At 37.4% G+C, this 27,355-nt stretch overlaps 1 protein-coding gene across 5 annotated transcripts in view; it reads left to right on the top strand.

Annotated features, from left to right (window-relative positions):
- The window catches only part of LOC109411854 (very-long-chain 3-oxoacyl-CoA reductase), a 58,103-nt gene extending 52,092 nt beyond the window's left edge, over positions 1–6,011 (top strand). For all 5 annotated transcript variants that reach the window (XM_062846572.1, XM_029860385.2, XM_029860384.2 and 2 more), the window contains 2 exons: positions 4,239–4,314; positions 4,377–6,011. In XM_062846572.1, the coding sequence (XP_062702556.1) occupies positions 4,239–4,314; positions 4,377–5,059 (759 nt within the window). In that variant the 3' untranslated portion in view covers positions 5,060–6,011. The remainder of the gene's footprint in view (positions 1–4,238; positions 4,315–4,376) is intronic.
- The last annotated feature ends 21,344 nt before the right edge of the window (positions 6,012–27,355 follow it).

Here is a 27,355-nt window from a genome sequence, read left to right as displayed (position 1 = left end):
AACTATTTTGTTTTTCGTGGTTTAAATACTAGTTTGATCACACCATTCCCATGGTGCATTGGTGTAGCAGATGGGAAAAGCAACGGACTTGAACTTTTGATCAGGAACCCGGAGAAAAACAGCTAGAATCTGGATGATGTAGCAAAAAAGCAACTTCAACGGAAGCGAAATAAGTTAGAAAAGAACAGGGGATAAACAAAATATTTTTTTTATTTTTTCTTTGTCTCACTTTTGACAACTTTCGCTCCAGAGACTTTGATATTTTGAAGTTGGCAGTATATCAGCCGAATAATTCGCCAAAAGTGGCTTTTGAGCAGCTCTATAAGAGGATATAGAACCAATTAGCTCTGTAAGCCAGGTTCTACATTCGACTATAAAGCCGACTTAATGCCATTTTTACGGCTTAATGGTTACTTGGATTGCATTATAGTTCATAATGCAACTCACTTCAAATAATGCAATAGTCCATTTTACGAGCCGATTTTATGAAGGAAATTTTGACAGGAGCTCGCGCCCTAACAATATCAATATCATTATCAACAGTGTTGTCTCTTCGTAAAATGGCTCATTGTTTGATCACAGATAAACAGACGTAACACTCTGATAATTCTCATCGTACACCGATTTAACGATCTATTTAAAATTTTGATAGTTGACCAACTGACCCACCCGTGGCTCTCGCATCGTTTTTGTTCGAGTTTGACGTTTGCCCACTACCGCCACCTAGTTAAAGGTTGGCCAAACTCGGTTCTTTTAGCATTGGGCGCATGTGTTTTCGTGACTATGATTTGAATCGAAAAATGTTCGAAGTGTTACGTCTGTATTAACAGCCTGTGTTATCATTTGTACCGCACGGCGTACAACATTTAAAAGGTGATATTTTCCGTATAACTGACATTTGGTGATGACGTAGTTAATATCACTGATAGACCGAGTACAAGAGAAAAGAGAAAAGCCCGCTACCTCGTACCATCATGCAGGCAATTAACGAGCCTGGATAAAACAAAGAGGAGAAACGTCAAAATTGGAACAGTCGATCTAGTGTCATCCCCATAGTTCCAATCGAGCAGGAGACCTGTCAAAACGACAAGGATTCTCCACTTTGGTATACTCGAGACACTTTACAGGCAATCATGCGCAGGGATAGGAATGACAGGCAATGACGACACATGTTTGCTTTGAAACTGCTTATTTACACGTGTTACTGGCCTACCTTGTGAAAGTTGTAAGTATAGGACACTACATTGTTTTGAATTTGTATGGAAGTTTGACGTTTCTTGGCCTTGTTGTTAACAAAATTTCTGTAAAAGTAAGAGAGATGGAGTGAATTTCATGCAGTTCCCTATAGCGTGAGTAAAAGCTTGAAAACTTGTGATAGTTACAGTACGACTTACTTGGCTACCTTAAGATGCATCCAGCATTTTTTTTCAGAAACTCCCCCAGGAATGACTCCAACACTTTTACCAGGAATTGTTTAGGGATTTCCATAGGAATTCCTCTTCGAATTTCTTCCGGGATTCCTTCTGGGGTTTCTCCAGGGATTCCTTCAGGAACTGTTTTTCTTTTAATTTCTTTTTATTCGTGAATTTTAACTCAGGCTAATCTTTCACATGCTTCAGGAATTGCTACAGAGATTCCTCCAGAAGTTAATTCACGAACTATTCTGAGAATTCCTTCAGGATTGCTTCAAGAATTTTTCTGCGATTTCTTCAGTACTTCCTCCGACGATTTCTTCAGAAACTCCTCCTGGGATTTTTCTAGGGATTCCTGCAGAAATTTCCCAAGGGATTCCTTCAGAAATTACTCTAGGTATTTCTCCAAGAAATACTCCAGGGGTTCCTTCGGGAATTTATGCAGGGTTTTCTCCTGGAATTTCACTAGATATTCCTCCAGAAATTCTTGTAGAGATTCATACTGAAATTCCTACAGGCGTGTCTCCAGGAATTCTTCCAAAAAATTTTTCTGGGAATCCTCGAAGTATTGTTCAAGGGATTCTCTGAGGTATTCCTCCAGGCATTCTCCCAGGAGTTCCTCCAGCAATTCATCCAGGGACTTCCAAAATAATACCTCCAGATATTCCTCCAAGAATTCTTCCGGGTATTTCCTTCAGAAAATTCTCCAGGCATTCCTCCAAGATTTCATCTTAAAGGACTCCTCCAGTAATTTCTTCAGGATATACCCCAGGATTTTTTTCATGAATTTCTGCAGGAATTCCTCCAGAAATTTCTACTGCAATTTTTCCAGACATATCTACTACCATTTTTTTTTTCAGGAATTCCTCCAGGAATTTATCCAGGAATTTCTCCAAAGACTTCTCCAGGAATTCCTCCAGAAATTCCTTTTGGAATTCCTCCACGAAGTTCTCCAAGGTTTCCTCAAGGAATTCCTTCAGAAATTCCTACAAGGATTTTTTCAGGGATTCGTCTTGGAATTTCTCCAGTAATTTCTCAAGGGATTCCTCAAGGGTTTCTATTAGGAACTCCACCAGAAATTCCTCCAAGAGTTGCTGTAGGGATTCCTCCATGCCATCCTCTAGGGATTTCTGCAGGAATTTCTCAAGAGATTTCTTCAGAAATTTCATAAGGGATTCCTCCCTGAACTCCTTCAGGGATTCCTCCGGGTTTTTCTTCAGGAATTACGCCGGGGATTCCTTCAGGAATTTATCCAGAAGTTTCTCCAGGCATTCCTCCAGGAATTGCTGCAGGAATTCCTTCAGGCCATCCTATAAGGATTTCTCAAAAAAATCCTCCAAAAATTCATCCAGGGATTCCTGCGGGAAGAAATTCCTCCAAGGATCTCTGGAGAAATTCCACCAGATAGTTTTCTTGAACTATTTCCAGAAATTTCTCAAGGGATTTCTTCAGAAACTTCATAAGGGATTCCTCCCTGAATTCCTTCAGGGATTCCTCCGGGGTTTCCTCTAGGAATTCCGCCAGAGATTATGTCAGGAATTTGTCTAGAAGTTTCTCCAGGCATTCGTCCAAAGATTCCTCCAGGAATTGCTGCAGGGATTCTTCCAGGTCATCCTCTAGGAATTTCTCAAGAGATTTCTTCAGAAATTTCATAAGGGAATCCTCCCTGAATTCCTTCAGGGATTCCTCCGGGTTTTCCTCCAGGAACTCCGCCAGGGATTCCTCCATGCAATCCTCTAGGGATTTCTCAAAGAATTCCTCCAGGGATTCCTCCGGGAAATCCACCAGACATTCCTCCAAGGATTTTTGAAGAAATTCCATCAGAAAGTTTTCTTGGACTTCTTCCAGAAATTTCTCAACGGATTTGGTCAGAAATTTCATAAGGGATTCCTCCCTAAATTCCTTCAGGGATTCCTCCGGGTTTTCCTCTAGGAATTCCGCCAGGGATTCCGTCAAGAATTTGTCTAGAAGTTTATCCAGGCATTCCTCCAGAGATTCCTCCAGGAATTGCTGCAGAGATTCCTCCAGGCCATCCTCTAGCGATTTCTCAAAAAATTCCTCCGGGAAACCCACCAGAAATTTCTCCAAGGATTACAAAAGAAATTCCATCAGAAAGTTCTCTTGGACTTCTTCCAGGAATTTACCAAGGGATTTCTTCAGAAATTTCATAAGGGATTCCTCCCTGAATTCCTTCAGATTCCTTTGGGTTTTCCTCTAGGAAATCCGCTAGAGATTCCGTAAGGAATTTGTCCAGAAGTTTCTCCAGGCATTCCTCCAGAATTGCTGCAGGGATTCCTCAAGATTTCTCAAAGAATTCCTCCAAAAATTCCTCCGGAAATTTTACCAGAAATTCCTCTAAGGATTTCTGAAGAAATTCCATTAGAAAGTTCTCAGAAATTTCTCAAGGGATGTCTTCAAAAAAATTTCCACGGATTCCTCCAGAAATGTCTTCAGCGATTCCGCCAGGATTTTTTCCAGAAGTTCCCCCAGGCATTCTTCCAGGAATCCCTCCAGGATTTCCAGGGTTTTCTCAAAAAATTCCTACGCGTCACGTCATCAGGTGCGGAGAGAACAAGCGAATAGTAATTTACCATTCCACCAGTCGAGCAAATGAGAAAGTGCAACAGCTTATGGAACATCAGACCCCCTTTAGCATTTAGAGACATCCATAATTCATACATATATCGCATTATGCTGAGAGGGCGGCCCGCCTTATTCCGTTTTCTCCTACTCCACACATCATGCACTTGCCGACATCCGCTTTGTATATCAACCTGATATGCCTAGTAAAAACTTGTTTTCCCTCTTTTCACCTTTTTCCTACAGCTCGCCAAGAAGGGCCTCAACGTGGTGCTGGTCAGCCGAACCCTATCCAAGCTGGAAGATGTTGCCAAAGAGATTGGTAAGACAAACGACACAATCAATGATCCATTCCACCTCATAACTCTCACCACTCTTTCGCAGAGTCCGAATCCAAGGTCCAAACCAAGGTCATCGCTGCTGATTTCACCGGTGGAGCGGAGATCTACGAAACGATCGCCAAGCAAACGACCGGTCTGGAAATCGGTGTCCTGGTCAACAATGTCGGCATGAGCTATGCCAACCCCGAGCGGTTCCTCGAACTGCCCGAGCAGGAAAAACTAGTTGCCAACCTGATCACGTGCAACATCTTCTCGGTGACTCGCATGTGCAGCCTGTTCTTGCCGGGAATGGTCGAGCGCCGGAAGGGAGTCGTCATCAACATCTCGTCCCTGTCGGCGGTCATTCCGGCACCGATGTTGACGGTCTACGCCGCTTCCAAGGCGTTCGTGGACAAGTTCAGCGACGACCTGGCCACCGAGTACGCCAAACACGGCATTCTGGTTCAGTCGGTCCTGCCCGGCCCGGTTGCCACCAATATGTCCAAGATTCGACGATCCACGTGGATGGCCTGCTCGCCGAAATCGTTCGTGTCCAATGCTCTGAGCACGTTGGGCATTGCACGCCACACCACCGGATACTACCCGCACTCGTTGCTGCAGCTGAGCATCGACATGCTGGGATTCGTCTCGCCGGCTGTTTCGCGTAAGATCACGCTGAAGACAATGGAGAATATTCGTGCCAGAGCTGTGAAGCGCGCCGTCAGCAAGGGGGAAAGCAGCAAGTAGATTACGAATTTGAACGACTCGATATTACTTCGGCAGGTAAAGGCGCCAGACGCTTTTAATGATTTCTATTTAGGGTTATTTTTTTAAGATTCAACTTGAACTGAAGAAACCTTGTCAACTCCGTAGCTTATTCAAACACAATGTTAATTTATTGACAACCTTCGTATCGCTTGGTTGTGTTCAACAGAATGAAAATGGAAGAAGGCATTTGTTATAATAGGTACATGTACAATAAATGGCGATAAGTAGTAATTTTGTGTTAACCCTCTAATACCCAAATTTTTGATTTTGATCTAAATATCATTTTTCGTCATCCAAAATCGATTTAAACATGTTTTGGAAGATGATTCTTTTTAATTCTCAATTTCGTGAATTTTAGTTTTTGATTTTTCTTATTTTTATTTTTGAACATCCCCAAAGTTTTATATTTTTCCTGGAAGCCTATTTGGAATACGGATTTTTTGAGATGAAAACATTTTGAGATATTATGATTGTTGTTGAAATATTTTTATTTTAAATTTTTTTCATAGAAAATTTTATTTTCCGTGTAATTTTAAGGAAAATAATTTTAGAGTGTATTCGATTCCCTTAAACTATAAAACTAGGACAGAATGATTTGGGAAAAATTTAAAATATGTTAATTGCAGTGATTAAATGCAAAATAAACAATGACTTCTAGAAGGTGACTAGAACATCAATTTTTCAATGATTTTTCAAAAATGTAAATACGCTTTAAAATACACCAAAAACCATTTTGAGATATACAAAACAGTCCTAGATATCAGCCAAAAATATAAAAATTTTGATTTTCCACGAAACAAAAATTACAAAAATGCTCAAACTATACCCCGTCTAAAGGCGGTATTGGGTATTAGAGGGTTAATGGTAGACAAAGATGAACAATACAAAGCGTAGATTTAAGATTCAATTACCTAGAAGAAATGATACCATTGAGGAATCTTTCGATGCTCTAGAATATTCCGAAATCCATTTGAAACCTCTGTTGGTGTTTAATAACGTCTTTCAGCAAAATAAGAGGGATACAATGGATTACCCGTGCCTTCCCGACCCCTCATTGTAAAATCGGTCATCATTGTGTACAACCGCACCCAAATTTTTTTGAGTAATGTGTTTGACTGCAAAAAAAATCGCCACACAATGTTTTAGCGATTTTCCACTCATCGGTTGCACACAAATTACATGAAATCAGTTAAAACCCTTTGGGGCCGGAAGGGTCATATATGGACCCCAACATAGAAACGGCTGTATAAATTCACACACACTGAATAAAACAGAACACTGTCTTCGGCAAAGTTGTTGCAAATTGAGTCCTCTATTATGAAAAATGGGAACATTTGTATTTGAGACTTTATTGACAACCTAGAACATCATGAAGTTAGGAGAAACAAAATAATTGTCATATCAGTTGTTCCTAAAGCTGAATTTGGATATGGGTAACGTTTGCATGCATTCAATTAAACTTCGTCAAGAATATCAGAAGGTGTTTCATATTCTAGGATGTTCTAGGTGTTCTCAAACTGCCCTATAGTGAAGTCCTTCAAATGTACAAGAATCATTCTGTGTGATTTCACAATAAACAATAATATTGCATATATGTGCATATTGCATACATGATTATAACCTGCTGGGATCCGGAATCAATCATTTAGAGACAATATAGAGTTTGTTGCGTACAAAGGACAGTGCATTTGAGTTCGTGAAAGGCAGAACAACGATTAATGGTGCGCTGTTGTTGGAAGATTTGTGCGTGAACTAATACCACAACGTAATATAGTTTTATATTGTAATCATTTACTATTAATTTAATTAATATTTAAACAATTTGGAGGTCTTGAAGCTGCTTGGAAGTAAGCTAGGTATTCTAGTTCCGAATGTACCACAGAAAAAGACAAACCAGCCAGCCTTAAGGGCTGAACATTCAGAAGATTACCTGGACATGATAGATCACATATCGCAGCTTGTATAATGAAAGAAGTTACCGCTACACCCATAGCCTTTAGGATCTAAGCTCAAGAATAGTTTGGATGGCTTAGGATATCCTGAAAAAATATTCTGCATCATATTCTACTCGGAGACAAATTTCGTTCATTTGAAACAAAAACATTTATGTTTTGATTGGTAAAGTAATAAAATATTTAAAACTAAAATTTAAATTTTTTAAACTAACTCTGTTACATATTCATTTCTACAATACCCATTAAGGCAGTGTTTCTCAAACTATGGGTCGAGACCCACTGGTGGGTCGCGGGCTGATTTTTTGTGGGTCGCGAATGCTTGGGCGATATTGCAATAAAAGCCATATTTAACTTATGTCAAATGACATTCCTAGCCATTTTCTAAATACAAATACTCTCTTGGAAAATCGGCAGAGTTATTTCTATAAATTCGGTTTCTCAACAATTCTTTTCAAAATTTTGTATTATTAGTCAAAATCTCGAGTATATTGAATATTGAAACTACTGTTTGCGTTCTGAAATCGTTTCTGAAACTATGAGTTTTCAATCAGAAGGTTTAAGATTAGGGTGAAATTTTATATTTCATTAGGGGTACTCACTAAACAGTTTAAATTGCTGCGTAAGCCATGATTTTCTGCTTATTTGAAATGTTTCATGATTTTGCGAATAAAATAATCAAAGATTGCCTTGATGATCGCGACATTTAATCAGTTTAATCAGTTTACGCTGTTAAGTGAATCCCCCTATTGTGTTCTTTAAAAAATGAGCCAAGTTGATGCTTTGAGTTTGCATTTTCAGTTAGATTCAGACGTCAAGTTCAGTAGGTTTAGAAATATCAATAATCAGCAACAATTTACCAAACTTCGATAAGAAACCTTACCTTTACCCAACTTCAGTAAATCTAAACTTCGTTAAGGTGAAACATCAAGAAATCCCATTGCAATTTTTCATACAAACTTAAGAAGCACAAATCTGACAAACAATGCTTCGAGCCAAGCCGCACTTGTTTTTCCTGGCTTTGCTCACTTCCAAAAAGAGACAGCTTTTACAAATCGCGAGCATTTGTTTACAAATTTTTAAAATTGGTGCTCTTGAAACGTGAGTAGGGGACCAAGTCGGCCATTGTGGCAGCCATGTTTGTATTCTCTGATGTTTCTCATTAAACTTTTACTGAATGTCGATAATCTTTATTTTTACGGAAATCAGAACAACTGAAAAGGGATCTCAATAAAAATAGAAATAAAAGAAGTGTGTATGGAGGATATAACAAAAAAAATCATCTGACTATCCAGCAGTACTGTTATTCTAAAAACTCTACTTGATATTGACCCACTCGCTGTAAATAATTAAGACATTTACAATCCGATCTCTCATTTCAAAGTTGTACAGAAGCTTAAAACTACCACCGTAAATATATTCAAAGACTTAGTGTAACTCAGGGATTCCCAACCTTTTTGAGGTGGCGACCCCCTTTAGGAATTGTCAAAACATCTGGGGCCCAATGAAATTTTTTAGAAAAAAATATGAGTAAAATGAACAAAACCGAGTTTTTTTGGGTACAGTGACGTAGCCAGAAATTTTCTGTGGGAGGGATTTTCAACGATCAATGATAGGGTTTTTTTTAATCGATCTCATAATTTCGTATAATGTCATGTTCACTCAATTTGAGTCGTAGCTGAAAAATAGCTCTCTCTCTCTCTCTCTTCTTGGCGTAACGTCCACATTGGGACAAAGCCTGCTTCTCAGCTTAGTGTTCTATGAGCACTTCCACAGTTATTAACTGAGAGCTTCCTCTGCCAATGACCATTTTGCATGCGTATATCGTGTGGCAGGCACGAAGATACTCTATGCCCAAGGAAGTCAAGGAAATTTCCTTTACGAAAAGATCCTGGACCGACCGGGAATCGAACCCGTCACCCTCAGCATGGTCATGCTGAATACCCGTGCGTTTACCGCCTCGGCTATATGGGCTATCGCTGAAAAATAGCGGCGCAGCCGAATTTTTTTTTTCTGGAGGCGTTTTATACTGAAATTTGTACCTCAAATTGTGGCTTTTGGGGGTGGCGGTATACAAAATTGAATTTTTCATAATTTGCACAAAATAGTACAATTTTCTTTGGTAACATCACGGCCCCCAGGACTGGCTTCACTGCCCCCAGGGGGCCGCGGACCACCGGTTGGGAACCCGTGGTGTAACTTGTATTTTTCATTTATTTAGGAACTTAACATCTCAATTTTTTTAGACTAAGAGAGCTGAACACTGGGGCACCTTAACCTTACTTAAAAACTTTCCAAAAAACGAAAAGAGCATCATAAAACGAAAAGAGTACTAAAAATAACTTAAAAGTTACGTAACGTACGTTTATCATGAAAGTGAGAAATTGTATTTTTTTTCTAAATGACAGTCCAAATTTGCAAAAAAAAAAAAATGAGGTTTTTTATGTAAATACGTGCTGATGGGTCGCCAAATTCTATTAAAAACAAAAGTGGGTCGCAAGCTGAAAAAGTTTGAGAACCCCTGATTAAGGAGCTCCCCGTTCCGCCGTCGAGAACATAAACAAAACTCACAAGTTCCAGCTGCAACACCAAACAAGATTTCCTCCTGCAAAAAAAGTCAAGTTTCATCAGAATTTTCCACAAAATCCCATTGTTTTCGGGAGCGTATGTTATTTACATGATGTTGGCATTGGAAAAGCCACGCGGGAAGAAGGTTTTCCCAACGAAAGGAAGTGACTTTGTAAATTTAATGGGAAAACAAATATTTCCGTAGGACCGACGTGTCACAAAAAAAAACGAAAATTTTTACATTTATTTCTAACATAACCTGTCAGAAGATGCATTGTTACGCATAGTCGCGTATCTTAAATTTTAAGGCAATTTCAGTTGTACTTGAGAACCCCTGCGGTTCAATACTATACACATTGACCTAGAAGAATATTAATTAAATTGGGATTGTCAGTATAGCGAGGAGGTGTTCCCGTGACAGGTCACCGAAATTGTAAATTAGTTAAGGTAAATGTATTTATTAATATACTAATAAACGCTATTTTAGCTTTTTAGCTAACGAAGACAGTAAATGTCGTGTTTGCTGTAAGAGTCGGTTTAGCCACAACAAGTATCTCCCGCAACATGCATGTTTGTTTCAAACATGGATTGCATTCACTTCAAATGTGACGTTTGCTCCAAACAGTTTTATTTTTGTGGCCTGAACAAATAGACAATTTATTTGAATTAACCTCAAATATTTTTGAATTTACCATGTTTTTTTTCTGCGTGTACCGTTTTTATGCTGTGAAGCACCAAGACTATAGAAATACGTAAAACACTAACGTTTGGAAAAAATCCGGTTTTAACCCTTTATAAGGCAGTGGCAACTATATTGCCACCTACTGTTTGTATTTTTTTCTGTTTTATAACAATTTATTTCAAACTTTTTTTTTGGTTCACGCAAAATTGGGATTACTAACAACGCCTGGTATTTTTTTGATATTAAACAAAGCTTTAACAACAATTTGGGAGCCATTTGTAGTCTCAAAAATGGCTAAATTTGACCGCGTAAAGAAAATAAGCTCAAACTTATAGTAAAATTCAGTAACAAATTTTGAAAACGACGTATAATAAATGCTACACCATTGATTAGGGTAACCAATATAATTTGGACCCCCATATATTTTGGACCCCCTTTGTCCTATTATCACAACTTACACAGGTTTAACGATGAGATGACGCCACAATAGATCAAATCAATGGTCGCAGTGGCATTATGTCCCCAACAAGGAAAAAAAAAAAAAAAAAAAAAAAAAAACGATGAGATGACGGAAATTTTTAGAATCATTCGCTAAATAAGATCGCTCTGCACGGGCAGCAATCATTTCTTCACTGGAAATATCCTTATTTGCCTTGAAATTAGTTTTTGCCAATCTCGTCATCCGTATGAGTGTCGCATCATGTTTACAAAAAGAGATTGCGGTGCTGAGGAAACTTGCAGATGTAAACAAAAACGTTTATCATTCTAGCGCATTAATTTCGCAAAGTTCGTCTAATCAGCCTTTGTCAATCAAGTAATTAGGATGTGATCCAGCATATTCAAGCGGCAAATTCTTCCTAAACAGTTTCAAACGAGATTAAACACCGGGTGTCCAAAATATATACTGAAGAGGGTCCAAAATATATTGGGATGTCCAATACAGTGAAAACTGATGCTTCAAAAATCAGCTATTTTCATCAAATTTTCAGCCAGAAATGACCTTGTGGGCATTTTTAACGGACAGTGGAGGCTTTTACGAACATACTAACATCATCATTATGTGTGAATACCCTCTGAATCTGTTTGATTTTGAATTAAATTCAAACCAATGTCCTCTAAGAGTCCAAAATTCAACCGTTACCCTATACGTCGTTTTTAAAATTTGTTATTGAATTATAGATTTGATAAATATTTTAAGAAATAATCAAATAATGGGTTGACATGAGCTGAACTACACAGTTTATATTATGGGTTAAGCCCTAATCCACTGTGCTATGCATCTTTCCGTAGAATCAATTACACCCCATAAATAACAGTATCTACCAAGTCATATTCAATTCAATTAGGAAGCACACTCATCAATGCTGTTTCCAAACATTGCACACAGTGAGAATGGTCAGGAATGCATGTGCGGTCCGAACGTTCTGAACCGACGCGCGGACACATGTTTTGCTGACTCGTATTACGAGTGTAGTGGCCCCGCAGTGCAGGGTACAAGCAGAAGAGTCGAATAACCAAATCAATGGCATCGATGGGTGCATCGCCAAAAGTTATATTGTTGTCAGCATTCTGTCCCAGGCGTCTAGTTAATTCTTTCTCTTTTTAACACATTGAATTATGGATAAGCATATGTTAACCATTACAACTTGGTAAGCTATAAAAACCTAACCACTTCAGAAATACAGACAGTCTTTTTCAAACTAGAGACCCGACTTGTTCGAAGTGATTTCCGACTGTTACCAGTCGTAAATATCACTCACCGAAGAAATGTCCCTAGGGCGATTCTAAGTCTATAAAGATTTAAGAAAACCGCCAAACGAGTCTCCGTTTGACCCGCGTGAATGCAGACGGGCACGGTAATAACGCGTATCAAAAATTAGTAATACGGCACATGTAATACCACTTTAAAATCTCTTTTCCGGCTTTTTGTCGAAATCCAAAGAAGAAAAGTACCCTAAACGGGCAGTGGCAAGAATATTGCCACCAGCGCTGGTGGCCTAAACGGGCAGTGGCAACTATATTGCCACCTCAAAAGCTCGTTTTTGAGGTAAACGGGCAGTGGCAACTATATTGCCACCAGCGTTTTTGGGCTTAACGGGCAGTGGCAACTATATTGCCACCTAGATTTTTGAGAGTTTCTTTCAAACAAAATTTGTTTTGTATATAAACATTTCCATAATAGTACGCTTTGACAACTCTTCACGCTAAGGTCAGCTTACCCAAATATGAGTAAGGTTTACCCATAATCGCCGAAAAGTGCACAACCTCATTTTATGGGTAAAGTCCTATTACCCATATTTAGGTATGATGGCTTTTGCAAAATATAGGTAATGTTTACCCATACATGAATTTTAAATTTTGGGTAAATTGTACGCATATTTGAGTAAATGTTTTCGGTTTTAATTTGTAAAATCCAACCTTTATTGGGACAAACGAAAAACAACCCAAAAGTGAGGCAGGAAATATTTTTCTTATATTTATTTTATAAATAATGTATAACAAGTGGAAAAAATGCAATTATCCATGGTTTGGGTTCTTGCCTTGCGGAATGTTTCACTGCACCCGAGACTGCACCATGGATCGGTCGGTAACAATACGTCAAAGATGGCCGGATCGTGGATCAGGTTCTGGCTGGGTCAATAGGTTTTTCTTCGTCCGTTGGTGGCTTCTACGATGCCTGGATCTTGGCCTGGATGTGACGTGATTCTGCGTTACCTGTCTACAGTATATCCGCAAACGTCAGCACATTGGAGGGGACAAGTCGATCTTCCGAACGATCCGCTCCGGGAAGTTCATCACTGATTTCCTCTGGTTGGTCCTTGGTTCCTGGTATGAGTGGGAGTGTGGGTGCAAATCTTCAGACTGAAAAAAAAAACGGAACATTGAATGCTGTTTTGGAATATATTGAAACATGTAACTTACGAAGATCCCGACAGAAATTCCTTTCCCCGTTGTTTATGGTATTGCCTGGTATCCTTACAGCCATTTTCCACCAAGTTTTTCTCCATCCAACGGGATCCAACTAAATTCGCAATAGTGCTGTTCATGTTACTGGTGAAGCAAAACTAATAAGTGTTTTTATTTCCCGGTAATGTGCCCGATACTCCGATTCACAAAATTTTACATAATATTATTAATAACTATGAGAATAACGACAAAAACTACAAAAAGTAGCACTTAGCGTTCTAACAGTTGTTTACATAGCACGATTCCAAGAGCTATTTTTCAGCCAAATATGGGTAAACCATGATTACCCATATTTGAGTAAACTCACGTTACATATAATATGAGTATTTTTTACTGCTTTTTCTCAGTATATTTTACCCATAAAACAGGTAATACATATAAAACCCAAATATGGGTAAATAAATTACCTATTTATAGGTAAACTGATCTTAGCGTGTTCTAGTTTCCTCGGCCTTATAAAGGGTTAAAGGGTTAAACCTTATCGCACCGCTGGTGCTGTAGTAAATAGAAGGCTCGGATTATCAAGTCGCACATACATATCAAATCAGTTCGACGAATTGAGATAAAGTATGTATGTGTGTGTACCAAAAATTTCACTTTCAAGACACTTCCCATTGCACAGTGTGCGTTGCTGAACAAAATGCAGCCAAAACCTCTTACTCAAAACCCTCAAAAACGTATGAAAATCTCTAAATCTATCGCAAGTTTTCGCAAAGTAAATCGTACACCAGTCAAAAGCACTGGTCTTAGGCTTACAACATCACACAACCGCATTGCTGGCGCGCGCATCCTATTATATTTTAAGATCAATTTTGACTCAAAACGGATGATTTTCAAGAATAACGAAGGATAACTCTGTTTAAGACAGCTTCCATACAGATGATCTTCACATATCAGCAAACAAACATATCAGCAAGCTGTGATTAAACATTACAGTTTTTGTGTGAAGGCCATAAACCCCGGTACGTTCAAGAGGCTGTTAAAAATTCAAATTTCACTGAATCAATTCGAAATTTGTTGAAATGTTTAGGAAGCTGACAAAAATATCACATCTACGCGAAAAGCATATTTATTTTTTGGGTTTCGGCCGCCCTCGCACAACTGTGCATTAGCAGGTTTCAACGATTTCAGCACGAATCGAACCTTAACCCTCCAATACCCAACCCCGCCTTTAGACGGGGTATAGTTTGAGCATTTTTGTAATTTTTGTTTCGTGAAAAATCATTTTTTTATATTTTTGGCTAATATTTAGGACGGTTCTGTATATGTATCTCAAAATGGTTTTTGGGGTATTTTAAAGCGTATTTAGGGTGCGTGTACCAATTATGGCACTACCTAAGGAAAGCTTTTTATACAAAAATAACGTGAAGACCAACGAATGAAAGAGACGAACCAGCTAAGGGCTGAAAGTCTCTTTAATAAAGGCAAAACAATCAATCAACCAACGAATATCATCAATAAGTTAAAAGACACCTTAGTTTCCATACTTTACAGGAAAATATAGAAACGGAGCCAAAACAACTTTTAGTATTGATTACATCGTGTGCCAATGATAGGAACCCTGTACCAGTTATGGTCAGTGTTGGTAAACTCACACTCAATGCACACTCATGAACCGCTCCTGCGTGAGCAAACTCGTGCGTGATTTTGAATCGTTTTCTCACGCGCGAGAATTTCATGCAAAATCTCGCTCTCCCGAGTCAAGCTGTCCGCTTGTAAAACGAATCCAAATCAATGTGAACGGCATTCAATGTTGTTGTACGCTAGATTTGCTTTTATTCTATCATACAATCCTAAAAACATTGATGTAAATATTAAGAACACCAAGAAATAAAGCAATGAGTGAAATCATGAGTCAACACATGCATGATTTTTTCAGCGGTGAGTTTGACGAGTCAAGAATCGCGTGTGAAATCACTCAACCATGAGATTTGAGAATTTGAGTTTTTACCAACACTGGTTATGGTTACATTTGTTAACTTCGGTTCCTTTTCGCACTATTTGCATGCATTCCTTAAAGGGTTGGCCGAAATTTTAAGGAAAATGATTTATTTCTACCATGATTTGAGGAAAATGTGAAGTTTAAATGAGTGCGACTATCTTTTGTGAATGTGATCTGTTGTTCACAAATTTTTTCTTGTTGATTTACATCGTTAAAGAGTAAAAATTAACTATGGCGAATAATTGTTATTATAGCCATAATTGGAACACTTACCCTACATGTTATAATAATCATTCAAAAATCATTGTTTTAGTCACTTTTTAGAAGTCATTGTCATTGAAGTCATTGAATCGCCACAATTAACATATTTATTTATTTTTCCCAAATCATTCTATCTTAGTTTAATAGTTTAAGGGAGTTTAATACACTCTAAAATTATTTTCCTTATTATTACACAGAAAATAAAATTTTCAATGAAAAAAAATAAAAATAAAAATATTTAAACTAAAATCATGAAATCTCAAAATGTTTTCGTTTAAAAAAATCCATACCCCAAATAGGCTTCCAGGAAACATATAAACGTGTGGGAATGTTCAAAAATAAAAATTAAAAAAATAAAAAACCGAACTTCACGAAATCGAGAATTAAAAAGGATCATCTTCCAAAACAAGTTTAAATCGATTTTAGATGCCGAAAAATTATGTTTAGAACAAAATCAAAAATTTGGGTATTAGAGGGTTAATTCTACCGCATTGTTTGCTAAATATTTAAAAAGCTCCGGATCGGTTGAGATCGTTCTGAATTACATATATGCCATTATAGTGAACAGCATGTCACAATAGATCTAATAACTGATCGCAGTGACTTATATACCCAACAATTAGGGAATAAATAAGGAATAAAAAATATAGTGAACAGCACCGGTGCAACTGGTCATATATGCAAAGGAACCAAATCCCATCATGCGACACATCAAGATGCTCCGATTTTTGTAACCTTCACAATGCACATTGGGCAAAATCAAGCCCAAAGGTGGAAAAAATTAATAACTTTCTTAATACAAGACACTATGTGACCATCAATGGCTTATTCGAAAGCAAATTTTCTCATGAATTGGTTGGTGGATGATTCATGTACGGGCAACTTCTCTGAAACGAGCTATAGAGCCCGTTTTACCCCAGTTCCCCCTAATATTTGTGAATTTCTGTTATTTTACGGCACTTGTTATGATTTTAATGATTATTTCGCTGGGATACCATCGCCCCACTCCCATTGAGTAACGTTACATACAAAAAGTTATCAAAATGTTGGAATTTTAGGGTGTTTTGGGGTCAATTAGGCAATGGTATATTTTCAAGGTAGAAATTCATTTTTTATTTTTATTTATGATTTTTTACGTGGCGATAACTAAATAAATGATCGAACACACATGGTTTATTCCTAAAGAAACCATTTTTGGCGAGTTTGATCTCAAATTATTGGTTATATTTAAGTTTTCCCGCATACGAATATGAGTAGTTCCCATCATTATACCACCGATTCCAAACATTTCCAAACGATGAGCCATTGCTTATATACTCCAAAAATATCCTAAATGTTGTTTGCGCATAGCCCCATAGACGGGAGGTGACGCCAGCATATAGTTTTAGAGCTTACTTTACCCAAACTCCCCTATAAACTTAATTTTTATTGTTTTTAAATTAAAACAACTTTAACTTGAAACTTCTATGCATGATATGAGTTAATATTGATGAAGAGCTAACCAGTAATATCACTGCATCCTATGAAATTTGGAAATTTAGGGTACAATGGGGTTAAATAAAAAAACAATCAAAAAGCTTGAATGACCATATAAGTTGACAAATAACTTGTTTAAAAGATAATATCCATACGAATTTATTAATGACTGATTGATGCACAGGTTGAACACATATAGCCGAAGCGCTAAACGCGCGATTATTCAACAAAACCATGCTGAGAGTGTTGGGTTCGATTTTGTGTCGGTCCGGGGTTTGGCATTATTGAAATTCCCTTGACATAATGTCAAATGAATGACAGCATTTCCTCAGAATTGATGGATGTATCAACATATTGACTTGATTTTTCGTATATGGATAGTACTGACCGTCAATTTTAATGTGGATTGATTAAAAATTCATTAAGTTATGTCGAAAAACAACCCGTGCAAAGAAAGAATTGAGTGTGTGTAATGTAGGGTGCAAGACTTTTTGGACAGGGTACGTGATTTTGCACAGTACGTACAGCAAAGTATCTAGCCGAATACAAAAAAAATCAAGTCAATACCAACATCTTGAGGAATTTATATCTAACCTGAAGAGTTTTGTTTTTTGTGCAATTGAACTTGATTAATTACTAAACTTTTCATTTGCATTGACCATATCCACCACTGATCTTCGTTAGCGAACAAGCAGGCGAAAGACTGTATATACGACATAAGTTTGTTCTAGAACATCTGGCAAGGGAATCATCCCCAGAGCAAAGTGCGTGAAATATGTATGTCTTTATAAAAACGATGAAATTGTACTACCACCACAAACGGGAAGATTCTACTTCAATGAACGCAACGCCAGATGAAGGTGACCTCGATTATGATCAGAAGTTCAAAGAGATGTGCTTAGGAAATCTAGTATCTATTACTAAAAGACATACACCGTCATAAGTAGAGACTCACAAAAAGTATTGCAATAATAATGGATCGCCCTAACTCACCTCGATATCTTTAAAACCAGAACACCTACAAAAATGCCACTTTCAGAAAAGTTGTTGCTTTTGGTCTTCTGAATAATATTGATGAAGACAGCATCTTTGTAAGGTATTGGAGATATCAAGGTGAGTAAATGCGATACAATATTGTTGCAATACATTTTTTGAGTATATACTTATGACGGGTAGTGTACTTGGCTAAGTGGAATAAGACTGTCATATTATTAGTGTATAGCTAAACAAAATAAATACCTGTTTGATGTTTCAGTTGCTATTTCGTTAACAAAAATATAACGAATGCATTTTGGAGACTTTTTACAATGTGTTACTACAACCCCCATAAAGTCTATCGGCAAGCAGCAGTTTGGATATTAAGGACTGTTCATTTTATAAAGAGGACAACTTTGCAAGGCTATAAAAAGAAAACGCGTAGTTCAAATTTGAGCAGCCTTGGTTAGTTGTTCAGTACATTATATTAGCAGATAATAACCATAAATAAATTGGGTTAAAATTATTGAACTTCATAGAAATGTGGCAAAGTGTTTCGAGAGATCATTTTTTTCAATTCCCAAAAACTAAAGATAAACACAAAATTTCTGTAAAACATCGGTGTATCGTTTTTAACTGCATAAAAGTGTTTGCCATGCTGCAGCAGTTTGAGTGATACATAGTCTGGCAAAATATGAACCTAATCGGAATTATGGTTGTTGAGATATTAAAGTTACAAGTTGGACTCGATTTTCAGAATAAAATTTATTTGTTAAACAAAAATATATAAAAATATTCAATTTTGAATGTTTTCAATGGATCTAGTCGAAAGTACTAATAATGCGATTTCAAATGCAGAAAACCGCTTCTTGATAGTATTGTTTGCTTGGTTACTGTGCTTCATGGCAGTTACCGGAGATAAAACCGCTTCGTTCTTTGAAGGTTCTTCTAAATAACGATGTACTCTATTGCAAATACAACTTAACAATGATGTCGAAAATAAAAATTAACATGTAATTATTTTCAAATAAGGTATATAATCACATAGGGTTAGACCTTGCTGAAAATAAATAATAATAAGCTTCTCTAGAATCAAAAACTTGCATTTATGGAGCAAAAAGTATGTAATTTTTCATTATGGCCATCATTAAGTATTAAATTTATGATGAAGTATGTACTTTAAAGCATATTTTTCTTCGGTATCTTTGAGAATGTGATTCTCTTCTATACTAGACAAATTTTGAACTGATTCCGTAGTGTTATTGCATCACTGGACTTAAATAAGTATTTTTTATCAATTTCATTGATAACAAGGCAACTCACTATATCAAGCTGTATAATGCTTGGTGCATTATTACTGACCAACTATTACACTCTACCTTTAGAAGAATAGTATTAGATCCCAACACATTGAAAAGTTCATGAAAATTTTAAAGTTATGTATGTGGAAAGTTGTGTAGAATTTTGAGAAATGGGGTTTTATTGAGTTTTAACGAAAACCGCTTCAGTTCCATAACTAAGGACAATTTGTATAATGTTATATTTTTCCTACACTGTAGAATAGCTATGGAAATTTATGCAAAAAACCGATAATGATTTTATTGAAAAATAAAAAAGATATCACACAAATAAGGTGTCCTCTTTATAAAATGAACAGTCCTTATCAAATTCATGCTACAGCTCTTCATCATGAAATGCTTGGAATGGTGAATAATGGAAGTGTGCGACATGGATTTTCAATATTATTTCACGTATTGATTACAAATTTCTTAATCTTCAATACCAAACCCTCAAACGTCATATTTATAAAATCTTTCATGTATACTCATTGGAATCAGAATGTTATAATATGAATGATATATTATATTAACTGCAATGGAACAATTTGATTATACTTTTAGGGAAATTGGGGTGAAACAGGCTTTACACCCCGCTGAAGCAATATCGTAAGTAGGGTATTGTACCATTTGGGCAGGTGTACCTATTTTGGGCACTTGCTGCTATAACTAAGTCAATTTCAAACCGATTGATTTGAATTTTTGAACAGAGTGAGATACTGTACGTGCCTAACTCGATACAAAATTTCAAATCAATCGGTTTGAAATTTACTTAGTTATTAGGGCAAGTGCCCAAAATAGGTACACCTGTCCAAATGGTACAAGACCCAACAAGAATCATTCGTATAGAAATTATCTGCCAAACAAGCTATTTGTCAACTTATATGGTCATTCAAGCTTTTTGAATGTTTTTTTCTCATTTAACCCCATTGTACCCTTAATTTCCAAATTTGCAGAAATATTACCGGTTAGCTCTTCATCAATATTAACTCATATCATGCATAGAAGTTTCAAGTTAAAGTTGTTTTAATTTAAAAACAATAAAAAATAAGTTTATAGGGGAGTTTGGGTAAACTAAGCTCTAAAACTATATGCTGCCGTCGCCTCCCGTCTATGGGGCTATGCGCAAACAACATTTAGGATATTTTTGGAGTATATAAGCAATAGCTCATCGTTTGGAAATGTTTGGAATCGGTGGTATAATGATGGGAACTACTCATATTTGTATGCGGGAAAACTTAAATATAACCAATAATTTGAGATCAAACTCGCCAAAAATGGTTTCTTTACGAATAAACCATGTGTGTTCGATCATTTATTTAGTTATTGTCACGTAAAAAATCATAAATAAAAATAAAAAATGAATTTCTACCTTGAAAATATACCATTGCCTAATTGACCCCAAAACACCCTAAAATTCCAACATTTTAATAACTTTTTGTATGTAACGTTACTCAATGGGAGTGGGGCGATGGTATACCAGCGAAATAATCATTAAAATCATAACAAGTGCCGTAAAATAACAGAAATTCACAAATATTAGGGGGAACTGGGGTAAAACGGGCTCTATAACTCGCTTCAGAGAAGTTGCCCGTACATGAATCATCCACCAACCAATTCTTGAGAAAATTTGCTTTCGAATAAGCCATTGATGGTCACATAGTGTCTTGTATTAAGAAAGTTATTAATTTTTTCCACCTTTGGGCTTGATTTTGCCCAATGTGCAATGGTTGACGAATTTTGTGCAGAACTCATCAGGAGACCGGAAAATCTACGATGCCATCTTAAATCCAAGGTGGCGGCCCACAATTCAAGATGGCAATGGCTCTAACCTATGCATATCCTATGAATATGTCCAGATACTAGGAATGGCAACTAAAATTTACAAGATTGCAGCCCTATTGATATGGCGGCTGCTTAAGGAGTTTTAGGCCAAAAATGGCGATCAGAACATTCAAGATGGTAGCCCAAAATTCAAAATAGTGGCTGTTTTAGGGAGTTTTATGATCTGAAATCTTGCAATATGGGTACATTTAGTATGAGGAAGATATTTAGCATCCAAAAATGGGGACCATAATATCCAAAATGGAGGCCCAAAATCCAAGATGGCGGCGTTTTAATGAGATTTAGGCCCTAAAACCATGAAATATGAGTGAGTATGTTTGGTATGAGGAAGATTACCTAGTCCAAAAATGGCGACAAGAATATACAATATGGCGGCCTAGAATCCAATATTGTGATCCACAATTCAGTATGACGACTGTTTTAAGCAGTTTTGGGCTCTAGATCAAGCAATATGGGAATTTCGAAAAAGAATATACCAACATATCCAAGATGGCAGCTCAATATAAAAAATGGCACATCTTTTATGGAGTTTTGACTCTGATATAGGCTGTCCCTGGAGCTTAAAGTGTGAGCATTTACTTTTCGAACATAGTAATCCATATGAATAAAGTTGGGAAACCTGAGTAAATGCTCACAATAGCTTGAGTCACCTACGAACCATGCGCAGCTGAAAGTGAACGCATATACATGTTACATAAACGTCGAATTATGATCACTGGATGTTGCTTGGAGTGCAATTATCATCCTTAGGGCAGCTCTGATGACCCTCCAAGGCCACAAGTATCCATTTCTATGAAAAGTGCATGACCTTAGGCTTACCTACAGGGGATACTCAAAATAACTGGGACAGGTAAAATTTTCACTTTTCAGAAAATGTTCAAATCGCTGTAACTTTTCGAAAAGGGCATCAAATATTCTCAAATTTTTACTGTAAGCTCATCAACTAGTTGTGTTTCAGTGGATCAAATTTGGAAAAGATCGGGCCATTCTACACGAAGTTATAAAGATTCTAGAAAAGGGTATAATTATTCGATAGCTAACTTTGAGCTGTTATATCTCCGGATTCAATGAACCGAATGCAATGAAATTTTGATAATTTATGACTAATATAATGAACTTTGAAAAACAGTTGACTCAATTTGAAATAAATCATAAGAAAAAAAAGTTATGGTGATTTTATTTATTCCATTTTTTTTCAGTAAATTTATCTATTTTTCATATGCATCCCATTACTTTTTCAATTTAATGAAGGCTATTTGGTTGCTTTCCTTTGAAACATATATATATTCAATTCAATTAGAGGGAATTTAAATGAACTATAATTACTATCTCGAATTTTGAAACGATGATGAAATTTTGGATAAACTGGTGTTATATTAGAAAAATAATCTAATCGAAAAAATTTTCTTTTGTGTGAAGAATTTTAAGTTTAGTCAAATGTTTTTATTAGTTCATTATATAAGTCATAAATGATCAAAATTTCATTGCATTCGGATCATTGAATCCGGAGATATAACAGCTCAAAATTGGCTATCAGATAATTATACCTTTTTCTAAAACCTTTATAACTTTGTGTAGAATGGCCCGATCTTTTCAAATTTTGACCACTGATACACAACTACTTGATGAATTTACAGTAAAAATTTGAGAATATTTGATGCCCTTTTCGAAAAGTTACAGCGATTTGAACATTTTCTGAAAAGTGAAAATTTTACCTGTCCCAGTTATTTTGAGTATCCCCTGTACATTGGTATTGAACTTTATCATTTTCAAAGTCCAGTCGATATGTATGGCCATTGAAAGTTGTTTTGAGTATAATGCAGCCCAAAATATGGGTATTAAACTACCCTCCTGGATCCCAGTAGGGACAAGTGGAGAAACTTCTGGAGGAATCCCAGTCGGAACTTCTGGAAGAATCCCAGAAGGAACTTTTGGAGGAATCTCAAGAGAAACTCCTGTGGGAATTCCAGGAGGACATCCTGGAGGAATACCAGGAGGAGCTCGTAGAGGAATCTCAGGAGGAACTTCTGGAGGAATCCCTGGTGGAACTTCTGGAGGAACCCCAGGAGGAACTTCTGCAGGAATCCCTGGTCTAACTTCTGGGGGAATCCCAGGAGAAACTTCTGGAGGAATTCCAGGAGGAACTTCTTGAGGAATCCCAGGAGGCACTACTGGAGGAATCCCAGGATGAATTCCTGGAGGAATCCCAGCAGGAACTACTGGAGAAACTTCTGGATGAATCCCAGTCGGAACTTCTGGAGGAATCCCAGAAGGAACTTTTGGAGGAATCTCAAAAGAAACTCCTGGAGGAATCCCAGGAAGAACTCCTGGAGGAATCCGAGGAGGAACTACTGGAGGCATCCCAGGAAAAACTCCTGGGGGTATCCCAGGAAGGAATCCCAGCAGGAACTTCTGGAGAAATCCCTGGTCGAACTTCTGGGGGAACTCCAGGAGGAACTTCTGGAGGAATCCCAGCTGGAACAACTGGAGGAATCCAAGGATAAATTCCTGGAGGAATCCCAGGATAACCTCCTAGATGAATCTCAGGAGGAACTTCTGGAGAGATACCAGCTCAAACTTCTGGAGGAATACCAGGAGGAACTTCTGGAGGAATCCTAGGAGGAACTTCTGGGGGAATCCCAAGTGGAACTCCTGGAGGTATCCCAGGAGGAACTCTTGGAGGAATCCCAGGATGAACTCCTGGAGGAATTCCAGGAGGAACTTCTGGAGGAATTCCAGGAGAAACTCCTGGGGGAACCACAGAAGGAAATCCTGGAGAAATCCCAGGAGGAACTTTTACAGGAATCCCAGGAGGAATTCCTGTAGATATCCCAGGAGGTACTCTCGGAGGAATCCCATGAGGAACTCCTGGAGGATTCCAAGGAGGAACTCCAAGAGTAATCCCAGGAGGAACACTTGTAGAAAAGTCAGAATGAAGGAATTTCTGGGGGAATCCCAGGAAGAACTGCTGGAAGAATTCCAGAAGCAACTACTATGAGAATCCCAGGAGGAACTCTTAAAACAATCACAGAATCCAACGGACATAATTCCAGGAGGAGATCCCAGGAACAACTTTTGGATAGATCTTCCATAAACAACTATAGGAGGAATCTCTGAAACAACTCCTGGTGGAAACCTAGGAACAAATTCTATAGGAATCCCAAGTACTGCTTCCCTGGAGGGTCTCGTGGAATAATTCATTGGAAGTCGAAAAATAAATCTCCGGAGGAATCACTAGCATAGTAAAACGGCTGCAGATTGTTTCGGATTCTCACTACTTTTAGCTGAATCCGAATATACGTTCCATTATCCTCAGCTCCTAACTCCTCCTAAATTTATTGATTTTCATTCAGTTGACCCGAAACCCAAAACGTAAACACCAGTTTTGACAAAGCAAATGCTATGTTCGAAAGTCGAACTTACTTTAGGTAAAGTACAATTTTATTCATATGGATTTGAGTACTCAAACAGTTTACTTTGCTCAAGTCAAGTTAGGCTTGAGTAAATACTCATTTTTATTCATATAAGTTAAAAAAGGACGCAGTAGTCGGGAATTCCACGACGTAATCTCGAACTAAATGCGTTGCTACCAGTAACCACGGTACCCATCATAGTTGTAGTTATTCACATAAAAGCTCTTCATGAATCTGCTGCCTACCACACCAAAATTTAAAAAAAATCCATGTTTGAACTAACTTGACAATCCAACAAGCAAAGCTATTATTTCGATTCTCTAACTCTTTTTATGCAATTCAGTATCATAATATCCATTTTATAGGACTCATTTTGGTATCATAATGGCCAACTTTTTCGAACTGGTTCATTATGTAACTGAAATGAGTTGCATAATGAAAAATAGTTGCATAATGTTCATAATTCAACACATTTGGGTTGCATTATGAACATTATGCAACTCAAAGGAGTTATATAATGAAGAAATCATTGCATTTTGTATGGAACTTGTTGCAAAACTCGATTTTTTCAGCACTATTCGTGTTTATGTACGACTCGTGCTGAAAATAATCAACTTTTTTGCAACTCGTTACATAAATAACAATTAGAAAATCCAAATGTTCTACAAAAATACTTCTAATAGGCATATCTTTCATTCAACTGGACTTTTCAAGCATTGTTTTTTTTTTGTACGTACGTGTAGCCGCGCGGTTAGGGTCACCAAGCTTCTAATCGCAAAATGCTATGGGGTGAGGATTCGATTCTCGTCTGAAGCGAGAAAAGTTTCTTCTCCGTATCCACTCCGTTGTCTAGTGTAAAGTTTCGTTCAGTCTGTACATCCGCTGGCTAGAGACGGTGTCCGTGTCTTTCAAATACTTCTTCTCTGCGATATATTATGCTCTAAAAGCATGCAATATTGGTATATTGGGAAAGGGCGAAAAGGGCAGATACCCGGGCAAATCACGTTTTGAAAAAGTCTTCCAAGAACTCTGCAAAATATTTTCAAAAACTCTAGGCAGGAAAAAAAATACAAATTCAGCAGGAATTTTTTGACTCTTAAATTTTATTGAAGAGTTTTATAGTTCCTCTAGAATTCAGTCGTAGGTTTTTTCAGGAGGTAAGTTATCTTGAGAAATTGCACAAATAAAAATAAATGTTAATCAGTTTTGGAGAGAAAATTTCAAATTTCATAAATAGCTGGACAAATAGTTGCAGTCTTTCTCAAAAGAATCACAATTTAGCACATGCATCTTAGAAGTGGGCAGTAATGTTAAGTTCTTATGGCAAAAATCAGATCCAGAGAAATATCTTGCACTACTTCTTTTTTCTTGATTCACATTTTTTCGTGAAGTGAAATTTTGTGGGGATTCCTAAAATGTGGGGGCCCGGAGATCTGCCCACGCTCCCCTAAATCCGGCACTGCCCACATTACAGAATGGCATAGGCATGGTGGCATTCAAACAAAAATGTGGCAAATTTTCGTCTCCCATTTTCATGGAGCACGGTTTTTGTCAGCCACAAAACGCACGAAACTGGAAATTCTACCCAATGTTTATTACGAGTGAAGAAGCCATGTGTAGCATATTCAGCTCTATATGAGCGCTTGCACACTGACGTCATCATTGTCTCCTTCTCTTCTGTTCCTTCGGCGTCGGTCCATAAAGCCGTCCTTGCCCTCAAAAAAATTGAGGGCAATGTTTACAAACCGTATGAGAAATCGATAAGGTTAGGTTTTTGCTGCAAGCCTCTATATTGTTTAGGTGACGAGATCCGTGTTCTTGATATTTACATGGTAGCCATTCGACCATCTTTGGATTCTCTCGTATATGCCCTTAAATGCTGTGATAGGAAATAAACTAACATATCGGAACGCCTAAATGTCTGCAATTATATGAAAGAAAAATCATTCCATTTCTACGCATTCCTGGAATTAATGTGTGGATCACATGGAAATTGAACCACCATACACTGAACGATTTGTATTGCAACCATCTCTCTGGCACTCACTATTTAAAAACAAAACGATGCCAAAAAACGGGAACACGTGGCTTGTGTTCCCCACAGACAGCTAAATGTATGAAAATAATTGATTGGGAAAATCATAGCTCTATGGGCATTTTCATAATATGGAATACTGTGAACGAGTTGAATGCTTCTACAGTGTAACATTTGCAGCTTTCTACACTCAGAATAATCCAAACGTCATTGCCACGTGAAAAATCACGTAAACCACTGAAAATGAACTTTCCCTTCAGTTCACCTGACGAAGGTAACCGTTACCGGTCGCTAAATAGGATTGAACTGCAGCTCCGATCATTATGACTGTGCTTGACCTATCACACCTACGTGAAAACTAGGTACATGCTTTAATTCATTCTGTTCGGCTTCATTTCATGATTCATTCTGTTTTACAGCAAAGTTTAAAGATGGCCGCCATTGTAAACAAAGACTTGGAGTTAAATTTTACGAAACTTATTTGATTTTTTGGAAGGTAGGTGGGGTTGTTTATCTATGTATTGTAATCTACATCAACTTATTATCTCACTGTTTTACAGGGCATGACCTTTTCGAATTATGGAATCGTGATGCGGCGTCGACCCGAAGAAGACAAATTGGCTAGACTAGAACACTCCGCGGAACAGAAACATTTTTTTCATTTGTGGAAAAGTAAAGGTAAATAATACATAATGCTTTGTATCGATAATCGCACTGAAATATTGTTCACTAAAATAGGAATTTCCGACGACGATCACTAGGATAGATTTTCGTCCTCTGCTGCAACTGTCGTGACGGAGCTTGTACCAACGATATTTATCG

The sequence above is a fragment of the Aedes albopictus genome, chromosome 1 (genome assembly GCF_035046485.1).
Source record: "Aedes albopictus strain Foshan chromosome 1, AalbF5, whole genome shotgun sequence".
Taxonomy (NCBI): Eukaryota; Metazoa; Arthropoda; class Insecta; order Diptera; family Culicidae; genus Aedes; species Aedes albopictus.
Note: the sequence above shows the minus strand (reverse complement) of the source record. Positions and strands in the feature narration are given on the sequence as shown.